Source organism: Sitophilus oryzae, unplaced genomic scaffold, assembly GCF_002938485.1.
Source record: "Sitophilus oryzae breed Bouriz unplaced genomic scaffold, Soryzae_2.0 scaffold_130_pilon_pilon, whole genome shotgun sequence".
NCBI classification, from domain to species: Eukaryota; Metazoa; Arthropoda; class Insecta; order Coleoptera; family Curculionidae; genus Sitophilus; species Sitophilus oryzae.
The window spans coordinates 1,133,415-1,157,765 of NW_022145960.1; the positions used below are offsets into that span (position 1 = coordinate 1,133,415).

At 32.3% G+C, this 24,351-nt stretch overlaps 1 protein-coding gene and 2 long non-coding RNA genes across 3 annotated transcripts in view; 1 reads left to right on the forward strand and 2 right to left on the reverse strand.

Annotated features, from left to right (window-relative positions):
- Nucleotides 1–24,351, reverse strand: part of LOC115874974 — a 239,486-nt gene that overhangs the window by 209,272 nt on the left and 5,863 nt on the right. The gene's annotated exons all lie outside the window — the stretch shown is intronic.
- LOC115874973 lies at nt 19,276–21,302 on the reverse strand. The gene is made up of 2 exons (XR_004048948.1): nt 19,945–21,302; nt 19,276–19,677 (listed from the first exon to the last, which is right to left on the reverse strand). It is a non-coding gene; the product is annotated as an uncharacterized LOC115874973 (long non-coding RNA).
- Nucleotides 23,092–24,351, forward strand: part of LOC115874969 (prestin-like) — a 69,551-nt gene continuing 68,291 nt past the window's right edge. Inside the window, exon 1 of the mRNA XM_030890276.1 lies at nt 23,092–23,365. Within this exon, the coding sequence (XP_030746136.1) occupies nt 23,257–23,365 (109 nt within the window). The 5' untranslated portion in view covers nt 23,092–23,256. The remainder of the gene's footprint in view (nt 23,366–24,351) is intronic.

Genomic DNA, 24,351 nt, shown 5'->3' on the forward strand with positions numbered 1-24,351 from the left:
GTGGCATTAAAAGGGTAACAAATTATTTTTTTTAGAAAAAAAGTACGTAATCAAAAGTAGATTTTGACCGAGAAGTCGACAAATATAAATAGATTTTCCTTTGCAGTGTAACTTGTTTGAAGCTATTTTTTCGATAATAAGAGTGTATTCAATTGCTAGTAGAGGCGATAGCCAAAATACAATACCTTAAATTCAATATATAATTTTTTCTTCAAAACGTTTCTTCGCAAATAACTGTCTAGAATAAGAAATAATAATTAACTATTTATTTATATAAGTTTTTACGTTATGTTCCTACAAATGTACAATTAAAATAAATAGGTATTTTCTGCTTTAATATACTTTAAGGTATTGTAATTATTGATCACATTATTAGAAAAAAATGAATACTTATATTGAGTAACGAAAGAAATATGTAACTACTCTAAATGTGTGATTCATTAGTAATGTACATAGTTTTATAACGATAGTACTTATTATTAATTATTACTGAAATGTTAAAAATTAATGTTCTTAAAATTTTATTTACTAGAGTTGTTAATAATGTTATTATTATAATCTATTGTAGATTGTAAAGTAAATGAAAAATGTGATAAAATGTTCTGAGCTAGTGTTTTATTTCAAACCTATTAAATGAATAGAGGTGAATATTGGCTGATAATAGAGGTAGAACCGTTGATTGAAGAAAACTTTCAATCAACGGTAAAGCCCCATACTCACACTTCGCTCCTTCGTCCCTTCCTCGCCTTACTTCCTCGTGTTACTTCCTCGCGTTCCTTCGTCCCTTCGCTTCCTTCCTTCGTCCATTCGATGCTTGGAAATTAGTCAATTATGCAACAACACACTACAAAATATTTTTAATATAGCAGCTACATGTTTAATACGAAATATCTAGTAACCTCTAATTTTTTTAAAAAATCCGAAAGGCATATAATTTTTATTTTATAAAACTGCAATTCTTTGTCGTGTCAAAAATAAAAATTGAATTTTAATAATATATTTTTTTAATAAATCCGAATATTTCAGTATCATGTACAAGGTATATCAGTATGAATGTACAAGGCGAGTCAACAATAGAGTAAAGTTTATTATGTAATTTATATCGAAACCATGAAATATGACATACTAATTAAACGTTAATGATGTCAATCCCCATTTCTTCAGATATTTTTGTAAAGGCACACTATTTCAATTTTTTTATTTTTGTCGCTACGATTACATAAATATGTACATGCATTTTTTCACAAATATGAAGAGAATATTGTTTTTTTGTTCCATTTTTTAGACTATTGTGTGTGAATTATTTTTATATCGACTGGCGATTGCTAGATGTACAGGATGTCGCGGATGTCCCTTTTTCGTATGTTTTATGGGGTTTCTGGTGTATGAGTAGAGATATAAAGATGCTGTTTTCACATCATTGTTCTACTTATTATGAAACTAAATATGCTACACACATATTTATCCTAGCCTTCTTAGTTCAAAGTTATTTCTTTCTTTTACTTTGTATTTTTTAATTAGTAGAAATTTTTGCATTTTTCGATAACCTTTGTATCTCGATTATCTTATAACTTATCGAAAAGGTGAAAAGGGTCAGTGATGGGCGGTGGGTAAGTACCCAATTTGTAGATAAATAAAATCTGGATATATATGTATATACCTGTAGAATATGAACATCTTAATTTTAATAAAAGGAGTTTCCGACGAGAGTTCGGATATTGGAAGTCTTGAATATCTTAGAAGTAGATAGACCTTTGCTTAATATAATAAAAGAGCTATATAAAGAAAATGAATCGTACGTTAAGATAGGACACAGGCTATCTAATCCAATTAACACCACAAAAGGGTTGCGACAAGGATGCAGCTTATCTCCTCTGATCTTCAACGCTTACGTCGAAGTAGCACTTAGGGAATGGAAGACGAAATGTCAAGGTATGGGAATACCCATTGGGGACAACACACTATTTACCCTGAGCTTTGCAGACGATCAGGTCGTGATTGCGCAGGACTCATACGATCTAGAGTTCATGACTAAGAGGCTTTATCAAGAATACAACAAATGGGGACTTCAGGTTAGTCTAAAGAAGACCGAATACTTAGCTGTCAATTCCAACGCTCGTTTTGAAGTCTTCATTAATGATAACGTCCAGATTCAACAAGTAGACAAATTTAAATACCTGGGTGCTACTATCAACAACGAGGGTTTGGGCAAAGAAGAAATACAAACCCGAATTCAGAAGAGCAAACAAGTTATTGGATGTCTTAACAGCCTCTGGTGGGACCGAAACTTATCTGCAACAACTAAAAAGAGACTTGGAAGAACATTGGTGGAGTCAGTTCTTTGCTATGGTTCAGAGCTATGGACTCTGAGTGCAGACGCGAAACGCAAAATCGAAGTTGTTGAAATGGACTACCTTAGAAGAAGCGCAGGTATATCAAGCCAATGGAAAAAAAGACAAACATCGAGGTCAGGCGTATCATGAATGCATCGGAGGAGACAGTACTGGATCGAATCGAAAAATCCAGCTTAAAATGGTTTGGACACGTTCTGCGTATGCCGGAGAACAGGTGGCCAAAAAGAGTTTTTCAATGGGCTCCCCAGGGCAGAAGAAAGAGAGGTAGACCTAGAAAATCCTGGAACGGAACGGTTACGGAAGCAATGGAAGCTCGTAACCTAGAAGCTGATGACGCTCTAAATCGAGATGTGTGGCGTAGGGTAACGGGAAGGCAGCAATAGGCTGTAGTTGGAAATGAGTATTAAATACTTAAACCAAATCCCGTTTATATATATATGAGTTTCCGACGACCGCATAGTAAATACCCGGTATAATACCGGGAATAGAAATATACCAATATATAATATCTACAATATATATATAAGAAATATTGTAGATATACTCGAATTCCTGATATTACTGGTATTATACAGGGTATTTACTATGCGGTCGTTGGAAATACCTTTTATAAAATTACTGTTCATCTAAATGTACAGGTATATACCGGATACCCTGATTTTGTTTTGTTCTACCTATTGAGTACTTACCCACCGCTCGTGTCTCGTTTTTCAGGTAGAATGGCAGTGACGAAAGTGTCTATTTCGAAAAATGACTCAAACTTATGTTCTTTTTTTTAAACAGGACACTCTATATATTATTTTTTATTTTATTTGTCTTGTTATGAGCTTTCGAAAATTATAATATACTCTATATTTATTTATTTAGCTACTGCTAAACGGCTCTTATTTTATTTAACTTAATTTTACGAGATAATTTTGCTTTGCATCGTGATATTTTGATAAACTACACGGAAACTGAACTTGTGCTGCTTTTAAATAACATGCCAATAACCAACATTTTAGGTCGAATAAATTAGTTGATTGTTTTGATTACCTAATTTAAACCGGCCGACTATGTAATAAAGTTAAATAATGCATTTTTACCCCGTTTATGAAAATAAGTATTTTAGAAAGCTCGTAACAAGGAAAATAAAATAATATACAAAATATCGTATTTAAAAAAACATATGTTTTAGTCAATTTAAAAAAAAACAGATTCCAACGAAGAAATAGTTACGTCACTGCATTCTACGTGAAAAACTGTACGGGAGACCGTTTTCACCTTTTCGATAAGTTATGATACAAAGGGGATCGAAAAATACAATAATTTCAGATTCGCCTTCTATTTTAGGTAGTAAGAGAGCTAGGACATATCTGTATGTAGCACCTTTAGTTTCATAAAAAAGTAACAGCGTAATGTGAAAACCGCATCTTTGTATCTCGACTCATAAACGAGAAGTCCTGCAAAACACACGAAAATGGGACACCCTGTACAGACGTACTGCCAAATCAAGAAATCAACTACGAATGAAATCCAAGATCGATTTATATATTTTATATATTTTAATATTTTTTGTGTTCGTGATAATTCCTTTGCTACTTCGTCAAAAAAACCGACAGTACGGCGAAGAAGCGTTTCGAGGAAGTAAACGGACGAAGGAGCGTTTTGACGAAGGAACGAAGGAACACACAGTCGCATAAAATCGACATTTCCCATAGTAAATATAAGATTTTTGGACGAAGGGACGTGACGAAGGAAGGAAGTGAAATAGCGAAGTGTGAGTATGGGGCTTAATACGTAGTTAACAACGAGAACAATGGCGTAGTAGGTACAGGAACAATGATGGGCAAACAACCGGTATATTGAAATTTGGGTAAATACCCAATGTATATACCCAGTATATACAATGTATTATACCCAGTATATACACCCTGTATATACTGGGTAAGTACAAGCTAAATTGAATTTAGTAAATACCATTACTACCGGTATACGGGGTCCGGCAATAGTGCGTCGGGCATCTGTAGCTTTTATAATGATGCGTTCACACCGGCTGCGCCGCGCAAAACATTTTCTTAACATGTACTTTTAAAGTGTATTTTTTAGCGCGCACAAAAGTATATGTTATAAAAATGATTTGCGCGGCGGGGAGCGGAGCGGCGCAGTTGGTGTAAACGCACCTTAATAAACAACTTTTTTTTGTATAAGTGCAAACCTAAAGTATAGAGGGTGGCGCACCTCATTCGCCTCGGTTGAATATTTTATGAGTATACGTGGGAAGGCAATGTGTATAATTTAAAATTATTTTGAACTGTCAACACCCTGTACATTGATTTTCTGAATTAATTCTTGTTGTGCTAACTTTTAGCTCATAGTAATAAACTATATTAAAAAATTTGATTGTTTCGTTTAATGTATACAGGGATATCAAAAATTGCTGGTCTATTTTAAAAATTTATTTTACATAAAAACTTCCTTATTTCAAATGCAACATTCTGTATTTTTTTAAATAAGTCAAAGCAGATTTAAATGCTCTTTCAAACTATATTAGGGTTTCCTATACCTATCTAGCTCAGATTTTGAATAAAGAGCAATTTTCAATAAAATGGTAACCAAGAGGGCTGATATCGTCATGACAAGTTTCTAGTGACAGTTAGTAGCTATTTTTAAAATTGAAATTAGTTTATGGACTTTATTTAAATTTATAGCAGTTTACTTTTATTTAATATACCTACAATAGTTTAATAAATAATATTTAGAAAGAAATAGTTTTTTGATTTACAAGATGTAGATATTTGGATTTTCTCTAAAAGGGCCAATTAAGGCAAATTCATTTTCTCCACTTCCAACGACAGGTTTCTGCCTAATGTTTTTTTTATAAACCACATTATCGGCTCTGCGAAATAGGACAAGTATTTTTTCAAAGGAACGCTTATCAGGAAGATTCCTATTTGGTTAGCTTTAAGCATAAGCCCTTGAGGCCAAGAAGCAATTTTCCTCACAAAATAAAAGCACTAGTAACATATTCATTCGTTCCGCCAGCAGATACTGTTTTATTTTTCTTGATAAAATTATGAATACCTAATTAATAAACTATTGTGGACAAGTTTAAGTAAACAGTTATAAATCTAAATAATAATGTCCATAAACTAATGTCTATTTTGAAAATAGTTAGTAACTGTCTTTAGAAAATTGCCATGGCGACACCATCTATCTTGATTTTATTGAAAAATCGCTTGTAATTTGAAATCTAAGCTAGATTGGTATAGGAAATCCCAATATAGTAGGAAAGAGCATTTAAATCTGCCTCGATTTATTTTAGCAAGTACAGTACAAAGTTTTTATGCAAAATAAATCAGCAATTTTTGGTACCTCAGCATAAATTTAAGAAAGCAATAAAATTTTTCAGTAAAGTTTATTACTCTACCTGTAAACTCAACACAAGATTTAATTCTGAAAAGTAATGTACAGGGTGTTGATAATCTATTCTTTTGTAGCATGCATATTTAAATATTTCAAATATCTCAAAAACCAAAGATTTTAAACATATTTAACCTTTAAATAAATACCTTTTTTTTTGGGCCCAAGAATCCAGAAATAAAATAAAATACCGGGTGTTCCATACGAAAAATTATCACTTTTTAAACCAAAACCATGTATATTTCAAAATAATTTTAAATTGTGCAAATTGCCTCCCCACATATACCCATAAAATATTTTGTTTCTACATCTTTCTGTTTTCGTATAATCAACTGAGACGTATGAGGGCCGCCACCCTGTATACTAGGATGTATTTCAGGAAAATATTTTAACTTCTATGGGTGACTCAAAAATGTGTGAGCGGATAGGGATGATTTTTTAATTGTTATTGCTCTTAGTTAATATATCATCCTGTGTTTGGTAATAAGGGTTGATGAAAAAAAAGGTACATTTAGTGATTTTGTGTCAAACAAAATTATTTAACCCTCAACTGGCATGGTGGGGTCCAGCGGACCCCAAGCACTATTTAAACCTCAGTAAAATGTTTACGTTTAAGAATTAGGCCTCGCCGCGCTATTTACCTTTAAGTTAGGGTACCAATATGCAACTGTTAAAGGCGCACTTGATTTTATCAAGTATTGTTCCTACCAGCGGGGGCTAAAGTTTCATTGGGGTCTGTGTGGCACCACCACGCCAAGAATGTTTCATTATTAGGATGGTGGGTAGTCTAAAAAGTGTGCCTTACTGGGACGCTAATTTTGAGAAAGCATTAATTGAGTGGTTTGATCCGTTTGATGAACTTAAAGAGGCTTTAGTGAGATAAAGACCAGCGAGACATTGATTTTTCTCCGAAGAGTAACCATAACTCCGATTCTGAATCTCTTACTTATAGAAGAGAGAAAATTGAATAATCAATACCAGAAAAGAAATAGATGTGGTATATGGCAACCATATGTCAATGAAGAAATGACAAAAAACAAAAATCTCACGAATCAAATCTCATGAATCAAATGTGCACAATCTTTTTTTCTTTTGCGGCAAATGCAGATCCTATATTAGCATGAACTAGTATTTGAAAAAGTTATGTACAGGGTGTCCCATTTTGGTTGAAATCATAGGGTATCTCCGTTATTAGTGAAGTTAGAAGGGTGCGGTTTGCACAAACCTGTCCCACTTTTTTGTCAAAAGGAAGATGCTGTAAACAAAATTTTCATAGCGCTCTTCATTTCTGAGCTACAGGGTCTTTTTGAAAATTTTGCAATTTGGGACAGCCCCCGTATCTCCGTTATTGTGGATGATATCGAGAAGGTGAAAACTGATTCTTGTGGAACTTTTTACGTAGAATACAGTGGCGTGATCTGTTTTTCTATAGAAAAAATATTTTGTAAATATGAACTAAAGTTATGTTTTTTCAAATGGAACACCCTGTATATTTATAAATCATATGATCCGTATTGCTACGAGCTTCTCAAAAATATATATCACTCTATATTTATTTTCTCTCTTTACTTTAATATTTAAAATATATCATTTTTTTATTAGTAGGCCGTGATAAATAACATAAAAATCAAAATGGTATTTACTAAAATAGTCAAACACACATTAAAATTTTATTTGTGATTGATATATTTTACTTTTGAACTGTTAGCACTGAATTTCCGAATATATTTTTCTTTCTTTATAACGGAATTTACTATAACGGGATGGGTTTGCAAATATCTAAAAGCTTGCATTATTAAAGCATTTTCCAGGTGTTCGACATTGTTGTAGTTGCCACGATATATTTCATGTTTTAAAAATTCTCAAAATCATAAATCTAGAACGGACATTTCCGGGAATCAGGGAGGCCATTATATGGGTCCATTGGTTCCAATTCATTGATTTGTGAAATAATAATTTAACAAAATTCTAATATTTTCTAAGTTATTAGGGAAAGCCCCATCTTGCTGAACGTATATTTCACGTAAATTAGCTAAAGGAATATCTAAAAGTTCCGGTACAATAACTTCCAAGATTTACAAATAGCGGTAGAGAGTTAAGTTTTCCTAATATATAAAAATATATTAGTTGCCCCTAAAATAAAAGAAGAGACAGATAGCAGTATATTTTTAATAATTCTTTATTGTCTTTTGTTATCAATCATGGCCTACTAATAAATATGATCTTTTAATAAAAACTTTTAAATATTGCAGTAAATAGGGAAAATAAATATACATAGAGTGATATATATTTTTGAGAAGCTTATGGCAAGCCAAATCATATAATTTATAAATATAGAGGGTGTTCCATTTAAAAAAACATAACTTTAGTTCATATCTTCGAAAATATTATTTTCGTAGAATAACAGACTACGCCACTGTATTCTCCGTAAAAAGTTCTACAATAAACAGTTTTCACATTCTCGATACCTTTTGCAATAATAGAGGTACGAGGGGTGTCCCAAATTGCAAAATGTTCAAAAAGACCCTGTAGCTCAGAAACAAAGAGGGCTATGAAAATTTTGTTTACAGCACCCTTTTATCTTCACTAATAACGGAGATACCGTATAATTTCAACCAAAATGGGACACACTGTACATTCAAGATTTGCAGTTTTGTTGAAAATAGTTTATGTTTATTACTTTAGCTTCACATTTCTGTTGTTTGTTTTTTTAATAATACGGTAAAATCATAAAACATATATGTTTTTAATTTCTATGGGTTTCTTAGCCAAGTTATATTTCTGTTATCAAAAATTCCTAAAAAATGCGTTTTACTCTATTTTTGTGTCCGTTCTTATTAATTTCTTGAAAATTAATGATATTGTTTTTGAACAAGTTTGAATATATTGTAAACAATGTAAAAATAACAAGCTTTTTATAAAATCTCTTCATCATGTTTTTTTAACTGAAAAAAAAATTGGGGTCCGTCGGACCCCAGCACGCCATAAGCGTAACAAAAATTCACCACGCCCACTTGAGGGTTAAATTGCTTATTTTTTAACATCCGTTTTACAGAACGTTTACTTGTGAAGATTATTTAAATTTGGTAATATAAAAAAGAATTAAACAAAAATATTTAACTATATCTTGTGGTTTATAATAATTTCATACTAAATCAGTATTTCAATCAACAATTAATTTTTGAAAAATGGTTATTTTAAGTAATTATAAATAAACTAATGAAGTGGAAAACTGAATGAATTCATTGAAGAATATAGTAAGATATCTGAGAGACATTTATTTAATTGTTTTCTTCGTTTAAATGGCCTTAAAATAGTTTGACTTTTCTATATGTTTATATTGAAGGGTATTAAAAATTTAACTTATCATGCACCCATTATTTCTTAAAGTCAAGAACATTTAAAGAAAACATGAAAAACAAGACAAAAGTAATCATGAATGTTTTGTAAGCTATAAAAATATAAATATTTATTAGATTTGTTTATTTATTATTGATCTGTTTTAATATTGGACTTGCAAATCTTCACTTGAGCTGTCTAACGAGTTTAACGGTATTAATAAAGTGCTTTTCAATATTCTCTCTAGCTCTCTAGATTGAAATTTAAAATACGATTTTTTTAAGCAAAAATGTCAAAAGTTGACATATGATATGCCATTCTATTCTATAAAATCAAAAGTTGTAGTCATTTCCGGTGAAACAGAAAGTGACCGAAAACAATTGAATACGTCAATCAATCCTAACTTCATATACTAACATACCAAATCTCGTTGTTTTATCTTAAAAAAATAAAAAGTAATAGGGGTGAGCCACTTTTGAAACGCGCCCGGTATACCTACATTGGAAGTAATCCACTAAACGATAGGAAAATCATAATTATGAAATTTTCATTAGTAATACCACTAGAGGTCAAATTATTTCCGGAAATTTTTTCGAGCTCACGAATATTTTGAAAATTATCCCGAGTCGAAGACGAGGGATAATTTTCTAAAAATATTCATGAGCGAGAAAAAATGTCCGGATTTAATTTGACCTCGTGTGGTATTCGGTAAGAAAATTCCACACCAAACTGTGTTTGAAAATCAAATAATAAAAATGTATTTTTTGATTTTTGGTCGAATTGATTATTTAGTTACTATGACAACTAAGTGAACCTAAAAACTATTGCAGTTTTGAAGCTTTCAAGCGGCACGGCTTAAAAAAATGTTTCGCTTCGGTCATGAAAGCAAAGAAAATATTCGCCAGGAGATTAAGCAGTTGACACCCGTGAATACAAGGAAATCGAAGTCAAGCGTATGGAAGCATTTTACAAACTTTCATCTCAGCTTTGCAATTGAAATGTATCAAAACTATCATGTAAACAAATAAAAACCAGACTCTCAAAAACATATTCTGTCATTATAAACGTCAAAAAAAAATCCAGTATAATTCGCTGTTGGGTGCCCACAAGGAAAAAATTTTCACTTATAATATCACAAGAGCTTAAATTATTTTCGGAAATTTTTTTGAGGGCACGAATATTTTGAAAATTATAATAATTATGATAATTTTCCTAAAACATTCGTGCCCGAAAGAAAATTTCCAGGAATAATTTAAGCTTGCGTGGTATTCGGTAAGAAAATTTCACACCTAAATTTGAAAAAAAAAATATTAATCCAACATGACATTTTAAAATAATTTCAATTTGTTAAGTTGGCCAAGGTATTGATGTTTTTGACATATTATGTGTTTTGTCATTTTTGTTTGCGATTCTGTCATTAAGCTATTACTAGTTTTAAAACGTCTGTACGTAGAGTAAGAAGTGTATAGCGAAATGTCGCGATTTGGAAAAGTAAACCAACAAGTCATTAAAGAAGAAATTGAAAATATAAAACCAGATAACACCCGAAAATCAAAATCAAGTGTATGGAAACAGTTTGTTGAATTTTGTGATGAAAAGTCGTATAATATTCATGAGTGTATGAGTGTAGTACAGCTGGCTACTATACTGGAGGACTACGCATTTAATATGAAAAAGAAAAATTTTGAAGATTATAAGGAAAGTGTGGTCAAAGTGATGTGGAACTCTACTGCTAAGCAGTTGCAAGAAATTTATTACGAAAAATATAAAATAAAATTTAATCCGTTTTCTGATGTGGAATTTGTGACCGCCAGAGCTGCACGCGATGCTAAGCGCAAAATACTACAGAGAGATTCAGCAAAAAGAAAAGTGAGTGCTTCAGCCTTAACCAGTGACGAATACAAAAAAATTATTGAAATGTGGGATGAAAATACTCCAGATGGGTTGCAGCGTAAATTTTTTCACATAGTTTCACATGAGCTGGCATGGAGAGGAGGGGAAGGACATTCTGCTTGTATCCAATACTTCAAAGAAGAAACTGATAATTTCGGAAACCCAAAAGGTCGGATAGAATATAATCCAATTTTCTCTAAAACCACACAAGGTGGTTCTAAAAAACTGTCGGATAGTAAATGGTTGATTAGAAATTTCGAAAATCCACAAATGTGTCCGGTTCGCTTGTTTAGAAAGTTGATGGAAAAAAGGGGAAATCTTATTCAAACCGACAGACTATTCTTAACACCAAACCCATACTGGAATCAACCCAATTCGAAAGGATGGTACAAGAATAGCCCAGTTGGTAAGAACATTGTATCTTCATGGTTTAAATCAGCAGCTTCAGATATAGGAATTGACACTAAAAAAGTTAAAATAACCAATCATTCTGCAAGAGCAACAGCTGTTTCGAATTTGGCCAAGAAAGGAGTTGGTGAACAACAGCTCATTAAAATTACTGGACATAGTAATAGTCAGTCGATCAAACCTTACTTACAGTTGGACGCTGAACATCATCAACAGATGATTGAATCCATGAGGAGCATTTCATCAAGTACTAGCCAGTTCAATCATGATCAGAGCACAATGCAAAATAAAACAGAAAATACCCAGATTCAAACCACCAATTCAAGCCAGCCTACAAACATTTACAATAATTGTGTTTTTAATATTAATAAAACCTATAATTACTAAATGTGTTTCGTTATTATTTTGCTATATTAGTCGATATCATTAAAGATTTGGCATTGAAGATAATTCAACATGAAATAAATTCTAAAAAAATCATATAGATATATCCATCATATTTCGTTAAATAGAAAAATACCAGCTTTAGTTAAATAAAGGCGGCAGAACTATATTTTTTAGAACATGGCAATTTCGAAGAAATTCATATGTAGGTATATCTAACATATTTCCTTAAATAAAAAATATTACCAACCTTAGTTACATCAAATGCTAAAACTCAAATGGGTAATATTTCAATATATAGACATTGTAGTTATTCACATTATGATTGTAGATCTTATGTTTACCTTTTCAACTGTCAAAAATTTCCACTAAAGTTTCGTGGCGCCTCGAAAAAATTTCCGGAAATTTTTTCAGTTGCCATGGTAACTAGTCAACATTAAAGCATGTTATTGGTTGAAAAGTAGAGGTGTGAAATTTTCACTAAAATTTATCCGTCGCCAGGGTGATTTGTCAAAAAAACACGTTTTGATTGGTTAAAAATTACAGGTGTGGAATTTTCTAATAAATAGATATTATTAATTTTTTTTTTGTTTCGTTTCTTTGACCTGTATACTATATATTTTTTTGTTTTCACTCTTGGCTTTAGGTCGTTGGGGTTGCAAAGATGTTTCTAGATTTTGTTCATTATTTTTTTATTTTGTGACGACGTTTCGACAGTATATGTCTTTTTCAAGCCTCTTGAACCCGATGTCTACTGAAGTAGACATCGGGTATTGAACCTATAAATGTGTTTTATACAGAGCGGTCTGCAAGGAAATACGTACGTGCTCGTAGTAAAGTGTAATGTCCAAAAACAATTAAAAACAATAGTTAATATGTGTTATTGTGTTGTCCAGTTTAACAAATTTTAACTCTGTAAGAATCTACGTTCAAGAGGCTTGAAAAAGACATATACTGTCGAAACGTCGTCACAAAATAAAAAAATAATGAACAAAATCTAGAAACATCTTTGCAACCCCAACGACCTAAAGCCAAGAGTGAAAACAAAAAGATATTATTAATTATTTTCTTTAACTAAACTACAACAAACTGAGGAATTTATTTTTATTTTACATTGTTAGATAATTTTCATTGATACCTGGCACAATTTAATTTTTGCTATTAATTAGCATTCCAATCGATCTAATAAAACTAATAAATAAATATTTATAGTCTAATAATTTGTCGTCCTTAGCCGTGATCATTCGCGCAAGCATTGTAAAATGTAAATATTTAACATTTAATGGTGTTTAATTATATCGAATCAAATATTTTCAAGCTTATTACTTTTGGTAACCGCAACTTTGGTTAAATTATTCTTGCCTTGTTCTAAATAATGTATGAAAGGAGAGTGTGCAAAATTGTTTGTCATTATAAGGAAATAAATATAGGTAATAGTTAATAAAGGAAATCCTTTGAATTTCTCCTTATATTTGCAGTCAGATTATTTTTTTACCTTAATAGAAAGAATATTGAACAGTATTATTACTTCGAGTATTAAAGAGTTATTTTTAATCAGAGTTTGTTGAATCTATATTGATATAATATTTGTAAATATGAAATCAAAAAATAATCTTTACTTCATAAACTCTTTAATAACTAGCTATTGGTTTTGGAGAATTGTCCGTCCTTAGGCCAAAGCAGCTAAACAATATGCAAAGTAGCGTGCCGTATAGGGTAGTCTTGGGAAAATTCGAATTAAATAATTCGACTAATTCGATAGTAAATTAAAACCAACTAATTCGATTATCTTTTTCGATATAATCGAGATAAAAATTAGTAGTATTTTATATTATATCTGTGGTAACCAAATTACAAATGAACATAAAACATAACCTCTTATGGACGAATATTAGTAATTAGTAGTATTCTTAAGTTCTGAACGAACTGAAACTTTTCACGTAAACTCATTTATAAAGGGAATCGACAAAGAAAGGAACGATCCGATATAGAAAAATCCAGAAATCATTGTTATTTCCTATACCACGTAGGAATAAATCAGTTTAAGTGAAAATTTTCATTTCGTTCAGAACGAAAGAATACTACTATTATTTGGTTCATTTCCATCTCACCCAAATTTCACCGAACACCAGAGGCTGAACACTAAAATTAATTTTCTTGTTTTATCTAAATAATTATTGATTGCCACTGATAAAATAAAAAGAAATACGAACCGCACGTAAACAAGGACATACTTATATCGTTTTAGAAGAACCTTTTATTTTAGAGAGGAGGTTTTCAATAGGAATTGAACTATAAATTATGGTTTAATTTATTAAACGGTTTCGGCACAGTTAATAGAATACATTGAATAAAGAATATTTTTTTATTCTTTATTCATTGATATAATATAGGTATGGCAATAGTTTAGAATTTGTTTAAAATAGCCCCTAGACGAGCACTAGCTGGGACGAATTTAGTTTTAGGTTAAATTTATAATTCTACTAAATAATTCGAATTATTAATTCGATTGTGAAATATGAATTATTACTAATTATTCGATGGTGAAAATAATTCGATTATTCCCATCACTAGTATAGGGGACATGGGGGGGGGGCGATTGCCCCCTCCGCCCTTAGCTCTGACTGAGTGACGCGCCCTAGTGAAATCGCAACCTCAACATAGCTCGCCCACCCCGTCCTTTTACCCACGGCACGCTACTGACAATATGTAACTACTAAATCTAATGTTGTAAAAAACTAAATAATAAATAGTATTAATAAAAAAGGTAACAATCGAACAAATTAATAAAAAACAAACAAGGAGAAATGAAATAACGCATCACGCATCTTTCCAGTTCTTTTATTTCATCATCAGCTTATCATTTTCAGCTTATTCAACCATTTCCATTTATGGTGTAGCCTCCCTCACATACTATATCTATTGTTGGCTATGCGGACCCAAGTTATCACTGCTATTTCCTGATATCATGGTTCCATCTCAGGTTCGGTCCCTTTCTAGGCATTGGCGTAACTACAGGGGTGCCGTGCCCCCCCCAGGTACTGCTGGGCACCCCCCAGAGAAATCCTGAATTATGACTCTGCTACGTATTAATTTTTATTTGCTTGTGATGCAGTAAAACTGACGTTTTCTAGTTTTGTTTAGGTAATATTATTTTGTTGTGTTCAAAAAATGTGTTAATTTTTATTTTTTTAGAAAATTTGTAGGTATTTAAGTAATCTACGGGAACACGGTTTGATAACCAAGTCCATGAAATTTATTGATAGAGAAATTAATGTAAACGTTTTATTCAAAACATGTGTTTTTTAAAATTATTTTTCATTTTAAAAAAAAACAAAAGCCCTATATAGACCGCCCCCTAGGCTCAACCCCAGGCCCACCCCAGGACAAATTGCTAGTTACGCTAATGCTTCTAGGTCTCTTAGATGTATCAACAAAGTCAAATCAACAAAGAAAAAAAAAGACATCAACAAAGACATCAACAAAGTCAAATCCCTCAATTGTCATTTGAGGGATTTGACTTTGTTGATGACATCTATTACCTGGGTCTTTTGTCGTATCCACTCTATTCTTACCAAACCTATTTAAAGTGGTTTTTCGGACAGGCAAGTATATTTAACTATAAAAGTTCTGATAGATTACATTGGGCAAAATCAAATTTGAGATTAACAGTTACTACCCAAAAACAGTTAAAGCATGTGAAAAACAAAAAGTTTAAAAGTGTATAATAGGTATATGAACTATTTATAATTTTAGTGCCTAATCTTATCAGAGATACTAATAAATAATTAAAAAAAATATATTCGGTTGGTCTGTACTTACTCTCCTATAAATATCGTAGTCTTAAACCATACAGGGTGTTCAAAGTTATATACCAAACATTCTAAAATATCAAATGGTTTCCTTCGTTTTTTTTAATGGAATACTGGAACGGAACCCTGTATATTATTTCTTTGTTAGGTGGATAATTACAAAAATTAATATTTTCTGTATTTAAAGTATTTCTAAATTTTTAACGGTTTTGCAGATACTCGTAATATTATATTGTATACTATGGGTTTTTTAACAGTAATTTTTTAACAAAGCTAATGATTTTTGTCTGGTATTTTAGCGTTGAAAAGATGTAAGTAGATGTAATAAAAACGGAAATATTTGCGAAAGCGCTAAAAATGTTAAAATAATTTAAATACAAAAAAAATAATTCTCCATCTAACGAAGCAATAATAAACAGGGAGTGCCATTTAAAAAAAAACGAAGAAAATTTATTTTATATATTAGAAAGTTTGGCATAGAATTTTCAACACTTCCATTTATAGCAAAGTTAAGTACACCCCAACTATACTAAATACATTACACTTAGTTTTGATTTCAAGACAGTTTTGTATTTTTAATATTTTTTTTACATGGTTGAAAAAATATTTTTTTTATTTATTAATATTTTTGAAACTATCAAAACATATTTTAAAATATCTTAGGATTATGTAGGATCAGAAAGAAAACCAAAAATGAAATAATATAGAGGATGTTCCATTTAAAAAAAATCATCCCGATCCACTCACACTATTTTGAGCCACCCTATAAGTTAGAATAACAACTGGTTAACTAAAGCATTTTCCCGAAATACATCCTAGTACCTACAAACTTTAGGTTTTTACTTAATAATAAAATTATACGATCAAACGAACTTACCTGAAGTGAAGTTCGATCGTAATTATATGAGGCGTCCAGTCCGAATGTATTATCTTGATTTTTCTATACGTAGTACCGTCCCTGCGTGCACAATTTTAAAGCTATAAGCTAAATTCCCTCCCGCTACCAGTCTAGGTGACCGCGCCGGCCCTGGCGCGGCGGTCGGTATTCATTTTTCAAAGATTTATTCATTAATTCAAGCGACCATGGGGCAAAACGGGAGGGGTGGGAAGATAATACATTCGGACTGGACGCCTCATATAATTACGATCGAACTTCACTTCAGGTAAGTTCGTTTGATCGTATAATTATATTCGCGTCCAGTCCGAATGTATTATCTTGATTTTTCTATACGTAGATGTTTAAAGAACTGATGGTTGCAAATTAATGAATGTGGTGCAGAAAGCATTTTTTTTTTTTTTTTTTGAGACAAAAATAGCTGAAATTATAAATATGTTTATTGAATGCAACCAAGATGAAACCAATTTAACGGCCATCAATACATGGATTTATTAAATTGTGACAATTTAACCTATACATATATGCATACTAAGCAGAGACAGAAACCCATAAGATGGCACTTCCATAAAGGATTCTGCCAAAATTGTTCAATTATACTTTATAAACCAGTTAACTCATCGTGTCGATAGAAATCCCTGTCTCAATGTAGAACTGCGTGGATAACTCGACTATAGTGAGGTTTAACCGATATATATATATATATATATATATTTTTTTTTAAGGCGTTTATAACCCATTGCTTAATATTTAAAAGGCCATACTTTTTAAGCCTTTAGTAAGAAATTAAGATTCTCAATAATTTATTTTCCAAAATGCTTTAATTACGTCGATGAATTAAACCAGAGTCATCATATATATTAGGTTTCGATCCATACATTGGTATGGATATTGTGGACATTGATATAAAGTAGACACAGATATTGATCTGTGTCAATTTTATACTCAGAAGTTTTATTATTATTTGTATTATTTTTTTTTTGTTGATAATTTTCAGTAACTATGATATGCATATATAATTATATACTGACTAAAAACAAACTGACATCTGTCTCTGATATCTAAGGTTAAACGTGAAACCAATATATGATTTATTATTTTTCAGAGCAGTTCACGGCAAGAATTATATAATCTATTTATATACGTAAAACTGCAAGAAAACTATTTCTACTTTATGATTTAATTGATATGTCTATTCTTTCCGAAATTTCTAGATAAGAAAGTAGAACTGTTAGGGAACATTTATGGTAAAATTTTAATGCAGTAAACCTTAGACACATCATATCTTACAAAAGCCTCTTTCAACGAGAAACCATCCAGACATATTTAAGAAAAAATTCAAAGTCTGCGAAAGTTTACATTAATGTTGTTATAATCATCTCTTTCGAAAAAGTGTATTGTAGAGGAGAAAATATATATTATATACTGTAAGCTGTAAGAAAAAACTAACTTTTTGTTTCGATAATTTGCACAAAGTCTGTCACTTTGTCAAAATGTATAAAGTATTGGCCAAAACACAACACTGCTTTTATAGACCGAAATGGGTAAATATAAACTCTAAATGTAGATGGTGAGTATTCCAACATATGAAAGTCAAAGATTTACATAAACAAATTAGCATTTAACAGCCGTTATCATAAGGACCTCCTTTTGAAATGAGACACAGTTACGTGTTCTTAAGATTTAGAATAAAACTTACATTTCCATTAGAATAGCTTTAGCCAAAATAGAGAAATTTATTTAGCCAAAATAGAGAAAAATAGGAGACGTTTTTTTTTTTTTTCTTTATATATATATACACACACACACTACATATTAGCTATGAAAATCTAGGATATTAGCTATTTTATTATTATATACATATTTGAGTTATTATATTATTAGCTGGTCAGCTAAGTTGATTACTTTTAATGACTTGGAGTTAACGTTAAGTTGGTTGGCGCCTATTTTATGGTAGGAGGCTGGCAAGGCAGCAAACTGGAGGGTACCTAATGAATTGGCCGCTCGTGCCTCATGTATCACCCCCCCCCCTCTTTTTCAAAGAAGGAAGGTAAAGACATATTCGAATATCTGTCACAAATATCTGGATACATTCCGTTGTTTGTATCTTTTCCTCTAAGCAAGGTTCAAACGTAAATTTATCCAGAGGTCCTTCTTCCTCATGATTTTCATTTGAAAATCCTTCAGAGGGAAAAATAGTTGATACCTTTCGTACAAGATACCGTCAACCACATTAGGACTATGCGTCCGGTATCTATAACAACCGTCCATATTTGTTCCATGATATATTTATGAATATTTTTCTCTTCCTTTAAAAGAATATTAAGTCTACGACGACTATTGTTAAATTTTATAACCCAGATATTTTTTTTTTTTTAAGAGTTTGATTTCGAAAATATGCTGGACTTCATCTTAACAATTATGACACAGGAGAGGATAGGCGACATGCCATGGCTCCTTGGTAAATTAGGGAGCTAAAATATTTTCTCAGATATAAAAGTTGGACCTTGTTCTGTGCTGAAGCCAGATCATTGGCTAAGACTGAATTCGCTCCCGAAGAAGAATGTATCATCATCGAAGAGTCGAATGTTCTGTAGTCTCTTTGGATTGCCCTTCCCCCAACAAACTGCACAAATCGCTAGATTTGGTTATTTTCCTCTTCCTAGTTGCTGACCTTGTGTTCGATCTGTTATGAGATAGTGACACTTAAATAACGACTGTCCTGCTTTTTGAACGTACAGCCTTATAAATATAATGTGTGGGGGAGTTTTCCTGTTGAAATATATCGTTTTTTTTTTGAGGGTCTAAAATTTTTAGATTTATCACTTGAAATTCTTTTGTGAAATCTACTTCTACGATAACGAGACCGAGAACGTCATTTATAAAGGAATCCCTTTCACACGGAGAAGGGCATTCACTAAAATTAAAAAATTTTGTATCATTGAGACAACAACACTTCGGTTATTATAATATTATCTCGATAGCGAGCTCTGGAATATCTTAAAAAAGGAATCCCTCTCACACGGAGTAGAGGATTATCTAAAAGTACTAACCTTTGTCTCGCTATGAAAAGAACACTGGGAGAAGAACAGTCCGTGTTTATACAATATTCCTCATCCCTTTGTTTTCTCCTTTCCTCTAATCCCCACATTTCGGGATGTACTTCTATTTATTTCCATCCAATATTCGTCTAAAAATAAATATTCTAAAAGACTTACATGTAATACGTGTAATTAATTTTTCGATAAGGCTATCGATAACGTATAAAAGAAATCCCTCCCACACGGAGATGGGCATTCTCTAAAAGTACGAAATTTTGTCTCACTGGGAGATACAAATATTTGGCACCTAAATATATAAATAATATTCCCTTGAGAGTGAGATCTAAAATCTCATAAAAAAAGAAATCCATTCCAGAGATAGGCATTTTCTAAAAGTACAAAATTTTGTTTCATACCTTATTTCATTGCTGGGAGATAAAACACTTCGGCATTTATAGTACTCTGTTGATTGCGAGATCTAGAATCTCATATAATAGGAATCCCTCTCACGAAGAGAAGGGCATTCTCTGTAAGTACGAAACTTTGTCTCACGGAGAGGACAACAGTTCGATATATATATGTTATTCTCATTTTTTCTTTTTGTCTAATTCCATTGTTTCCTCCTTGCCTCTAATTTCCATATTTCGAAATTTGCTTTTACTTTAATTATTTCCATTCATTATTTAATTTCCTAAAAATAAGTATTATAAGATACTCACCGGTAATACGTGTAATTAATATCTCGATAGGGGATATCAACAATGACTTATAAAAGGAATCCCTCACACGGAGACGGCCATTCTCGAAAAATGAGAAATTTGACTCCCTGGGTGATACAACACTTCGGCACAACTTCGGTATTTATAATATTCTCTTGATAGAGAGATTTAGAACCTCATACAATAGGAATCCCCCTCACGAGGAGAAGGGCATTCTCTATAAATAGGAAACTTTGCGTCACTGGGAAAACAACAGTTCGATATTTATAATATTATTTGATAGCCAGATTTCTAACCTCATATAATAGGAATCCCTTTCACGAGGAGAAGGGCATTCTCTAAATAGGAAACTTTGTCTCACTGGGAGCACAACAGTTCGATATATACGATATTCTTATTGCTTTCTCCATTTGTCTACTTCCATTGTCTCCTCCTTGCCTCTAATTTCTACATTTAGAGATTTGCTTCCACTTCAATTATTTCCCTCCATTATTTAATTACCTGAAAATAAATATTATAAGATACTTACCTGTGATACCTGTAATTTATCTCTCGATAGTGGGATATCAATATTGACTTATAAAAGGAATCTCTCTCATATGGCCATCCTCTAAAAGTACGAAATTTGACTCACTCGGAGATGCAACACTTTGGCATTTATAATATTCTCTTGACTGCGAGATATAGAACCTTATATAAATGAGAATTCCTCTTACAAGGAGAAGGACATTCTTTACACGTACGAACTTTGTCTCACTGAGAGTACAACAGTCCGATATATATAATATTCTTATTGTTTTCTTCTTTTATCTAATTCTAATATTCCGTTATTTACGTCCACTTCGTTTTTCTCTAAAAATAAATATTATACAATACTTACATATTGTTCCTTGTGTTCTACCTAGCTGTAGAACACCGTATATTACATAGTAATATCCAAAATGAGTAGAGAATAAACAAAATGGCTTCATCGATCTACGACGAAGAAATCGGAGAGCTACGATCCGCACTGCACCGTGCACGAAAGACGAATGAATACCGACCGCCGCGCCAGGGCCGGCGCGGTCACCTAGACTGGTAGCGGGAGGGAATTTAGCTTATAGCTTTAAAATTGTGCACGCAGGGACGGTACTACGTATAGAAAAATCAAGATAATACATTCGGACTGGACGCGAATATAATTTCTAATATTTTATAAGAGGAGCTACAGATGCACGACGCATTATTGCCGAACCTAGTATACCGGGTGCGCCCATAAGTGGCTCAACTCTATAACATTTTTAATTTTTCAGATAAAAAAAATTGGTATGGTTGTGTATGACATAAATTAGGATTGATTGACGTATTCATTTCTTTTCGACCGCTTCTTTTTCAACGGAAATGACAACAAATTTTGATTTTCGATAGAAAATGACACTTTGAATAAAATTACATATCATATGTCAACTTGTGACATTTTCGTTTAAAACAAAATTGTGTTTTAAATTTCAATCTAGAGTCAATCACTAAATTTTAATCAAGGAGCCTTAAAAAATAGATTTGGTCGTCTAATATTGTTATTGTCTTCCCGTGGTTGGCTAAAAGTTTTCTCGCTCTAATGTTTCTGGTGTCTTGTCCAGGCCAGTTAGAAAATGCCCAAATCGTATTTTTAATCATATCTCAGTTTTTTCAAATGGAACTAGGGTGGCTTATTAGCATAATTTGTACCACGGTATTTCGAGTCAAACTGTAATTATGTCAGAAGTTATATCAAAAGTTGACATATGATATGTCATTCTATTCAGAGTATCATTTTATATCGAATAAAGTAACAAAATACCGAGGCTGTTATTTAAAAATTAAAAGTTGTAGTCATTTCCGGTGAAACAGGAAGTGACCGAAAACAATTGAATACGTCAATAAATTCTAATTTATGTCATATACTAACATACCAGATCTCGTTTTTTATTTGAAAAAAATAAAAAAGTTATAGGGGTGAGCCGCTCTTGAGACGCATACGGTATACTCGTAGTTCCTGAAACATAACATTTTTGTCGGTCAGGCAAATATGTTTGAACCTTAAAGCTGGATTTATAAACTCGGAAGTTGGCGTTCAGTTGAGGTTCAGTTGCAGTTGGATGTTCGCGGCAGTTGAGGTTCAATATTTTTGCATTTATAAACTGTCAGTTTCGGTTGTAGGTTAGGTTTGGAATTGTGAAAATTTCGAACGTTTTTCTTTCGATTTAAAAATACTTTTGGTATTTGTTAAAGTTCAAACACAGAAACACACCAAACCAAACACAGTAATCCACGATTACGCAACATATAAACATTACATTAACAGAAATAATGAAACAACAATAAGAGTCATTTTCCAATGCCACGGCGTACTGTGCTTCACGTGATCGACAGGCGCTTATTCATTGGCTCTCGCCGAACGTCGCCAGCGGTCGCCAACTGCCCGCAACTGCCGACATAAACATTGACCATCTTTGAACTCCGTTGAACGTAAAACGAACTGCCAACTTTTCGACCAACTGACTTTATAAATGCGCGCGTTCATTTCATAGCGTTGAACATTTTGAACGGCAACTGAACCTCAACTCCCGAGTTTATAAATCCAGCTTAATTGACAAGTTGATTTCCGTTTGGATTAATCGCAGTGTTATTTTCAAAAAAAAAATTCATTTAGTAGTTTTCTCTTCCAATGGTACAAAAAGCAGACTTGCTCAAGAGACCGAGTCTCCGTCTTGTCGCGGTTTTGTCCGTCTGGTGGAAATCCGCATTTAGCTACTATAGTTAACCACACCGCCACTAACACGCAACAATAACCGCGAAAATATCTCCGACTTGTTGCGGTGCGATCTAATTCCGGAACCGCGCGCCGTTTTCCTCGTCGGCGCTACTATTTAACGTCACAGCCTGCGCGAATTTTCAAACTTTTTCGGTACGGACACAGTTTAATTTACGGATAAGCAGCCGCCGACCGGCCAGTGTCTAACAATTAAAAGTTAAGTGTTAAACGCGACGATGCACGACAAGCGCGAAGAAGAACTGGGTCAGATTCGGATCGAGCGGCCGTTCTACGAGCACAAACAGCTGAGGGAAGATTTCCAGTACGAAAAGCCGAAAAGACCGAGTAAGTTTTCTTTTTGAGTAGCTTGGAATACCGTGTGTTGGATAGGCAACCTAAGCTTAAGAAATTCATTACAGTTGGAGGTTGGAAACTAAAACATTGATTCATAAAAAAAATAAAACATTAATTCACCGCAGTACACCAAAACACTTTAGTTTTACCTAAAACCTTTTTATTATTATTATTTAAAAAAAATGCTTTCTTTTTCAAAACTTAAAGAATCTTTTTTCTTAATTTTCTCTAAAACGGTGTGGAAATTTGGAAAAGTATAAACGAGATTAACCATTTTAGAACAAGCAAAAATTTTTATGAAAAATGCTTTTTTCTCAAAGGGTCAATAATAAAAAAGATTTTCCTCTTATAAAGGCAATCCGGGGACATACTGTATATACACTCACCGGCACGAAAAACGAACACCTTAAAATTTTTATAATAATGTCTTTATTTTAATAATCCTCGGCGAAGTTCAGTAAATGACTGCTTTGTTAACCGAGCTCAAACTTATGTATTTTAAAGTTTTATATACAGGGTAGTCCAAACTGTATTCCGGAAACTTCGGCCGCATATTCTGCAGATAAAAATAAGTAAAAAAGTTCGTATAAATGTCTTAGTTTCGGAGATACAGGGTTTAGTCTTACATTTTCTAAAGTCTTACATTTTCAATTAAAAATGCAAAAATATCAACGTTTTATTTTTCCTCGTATAATTGACTGATGACAACTTTCATTTTTAATTTAGAAAGTGATATTAAAAGTCAAATAATTTAGCTACAAATTGCTTAAAAATTCATCAAAATCGGTCCACTAGAACACAATACACAGGGTGGTCCGAACTGTATTCCGGAAACTTTAGCAGCATAATCTGCACATAAAAATAAGTAAAAAAGTTCGTATAAATGTATGTCCGAAATTGCTTAGTTTTGGAGATACAGGGTGTAGAAGTTTCATTTTTATTTCGATTTTTTCCAAATAATTTTTGAAATAACGTAA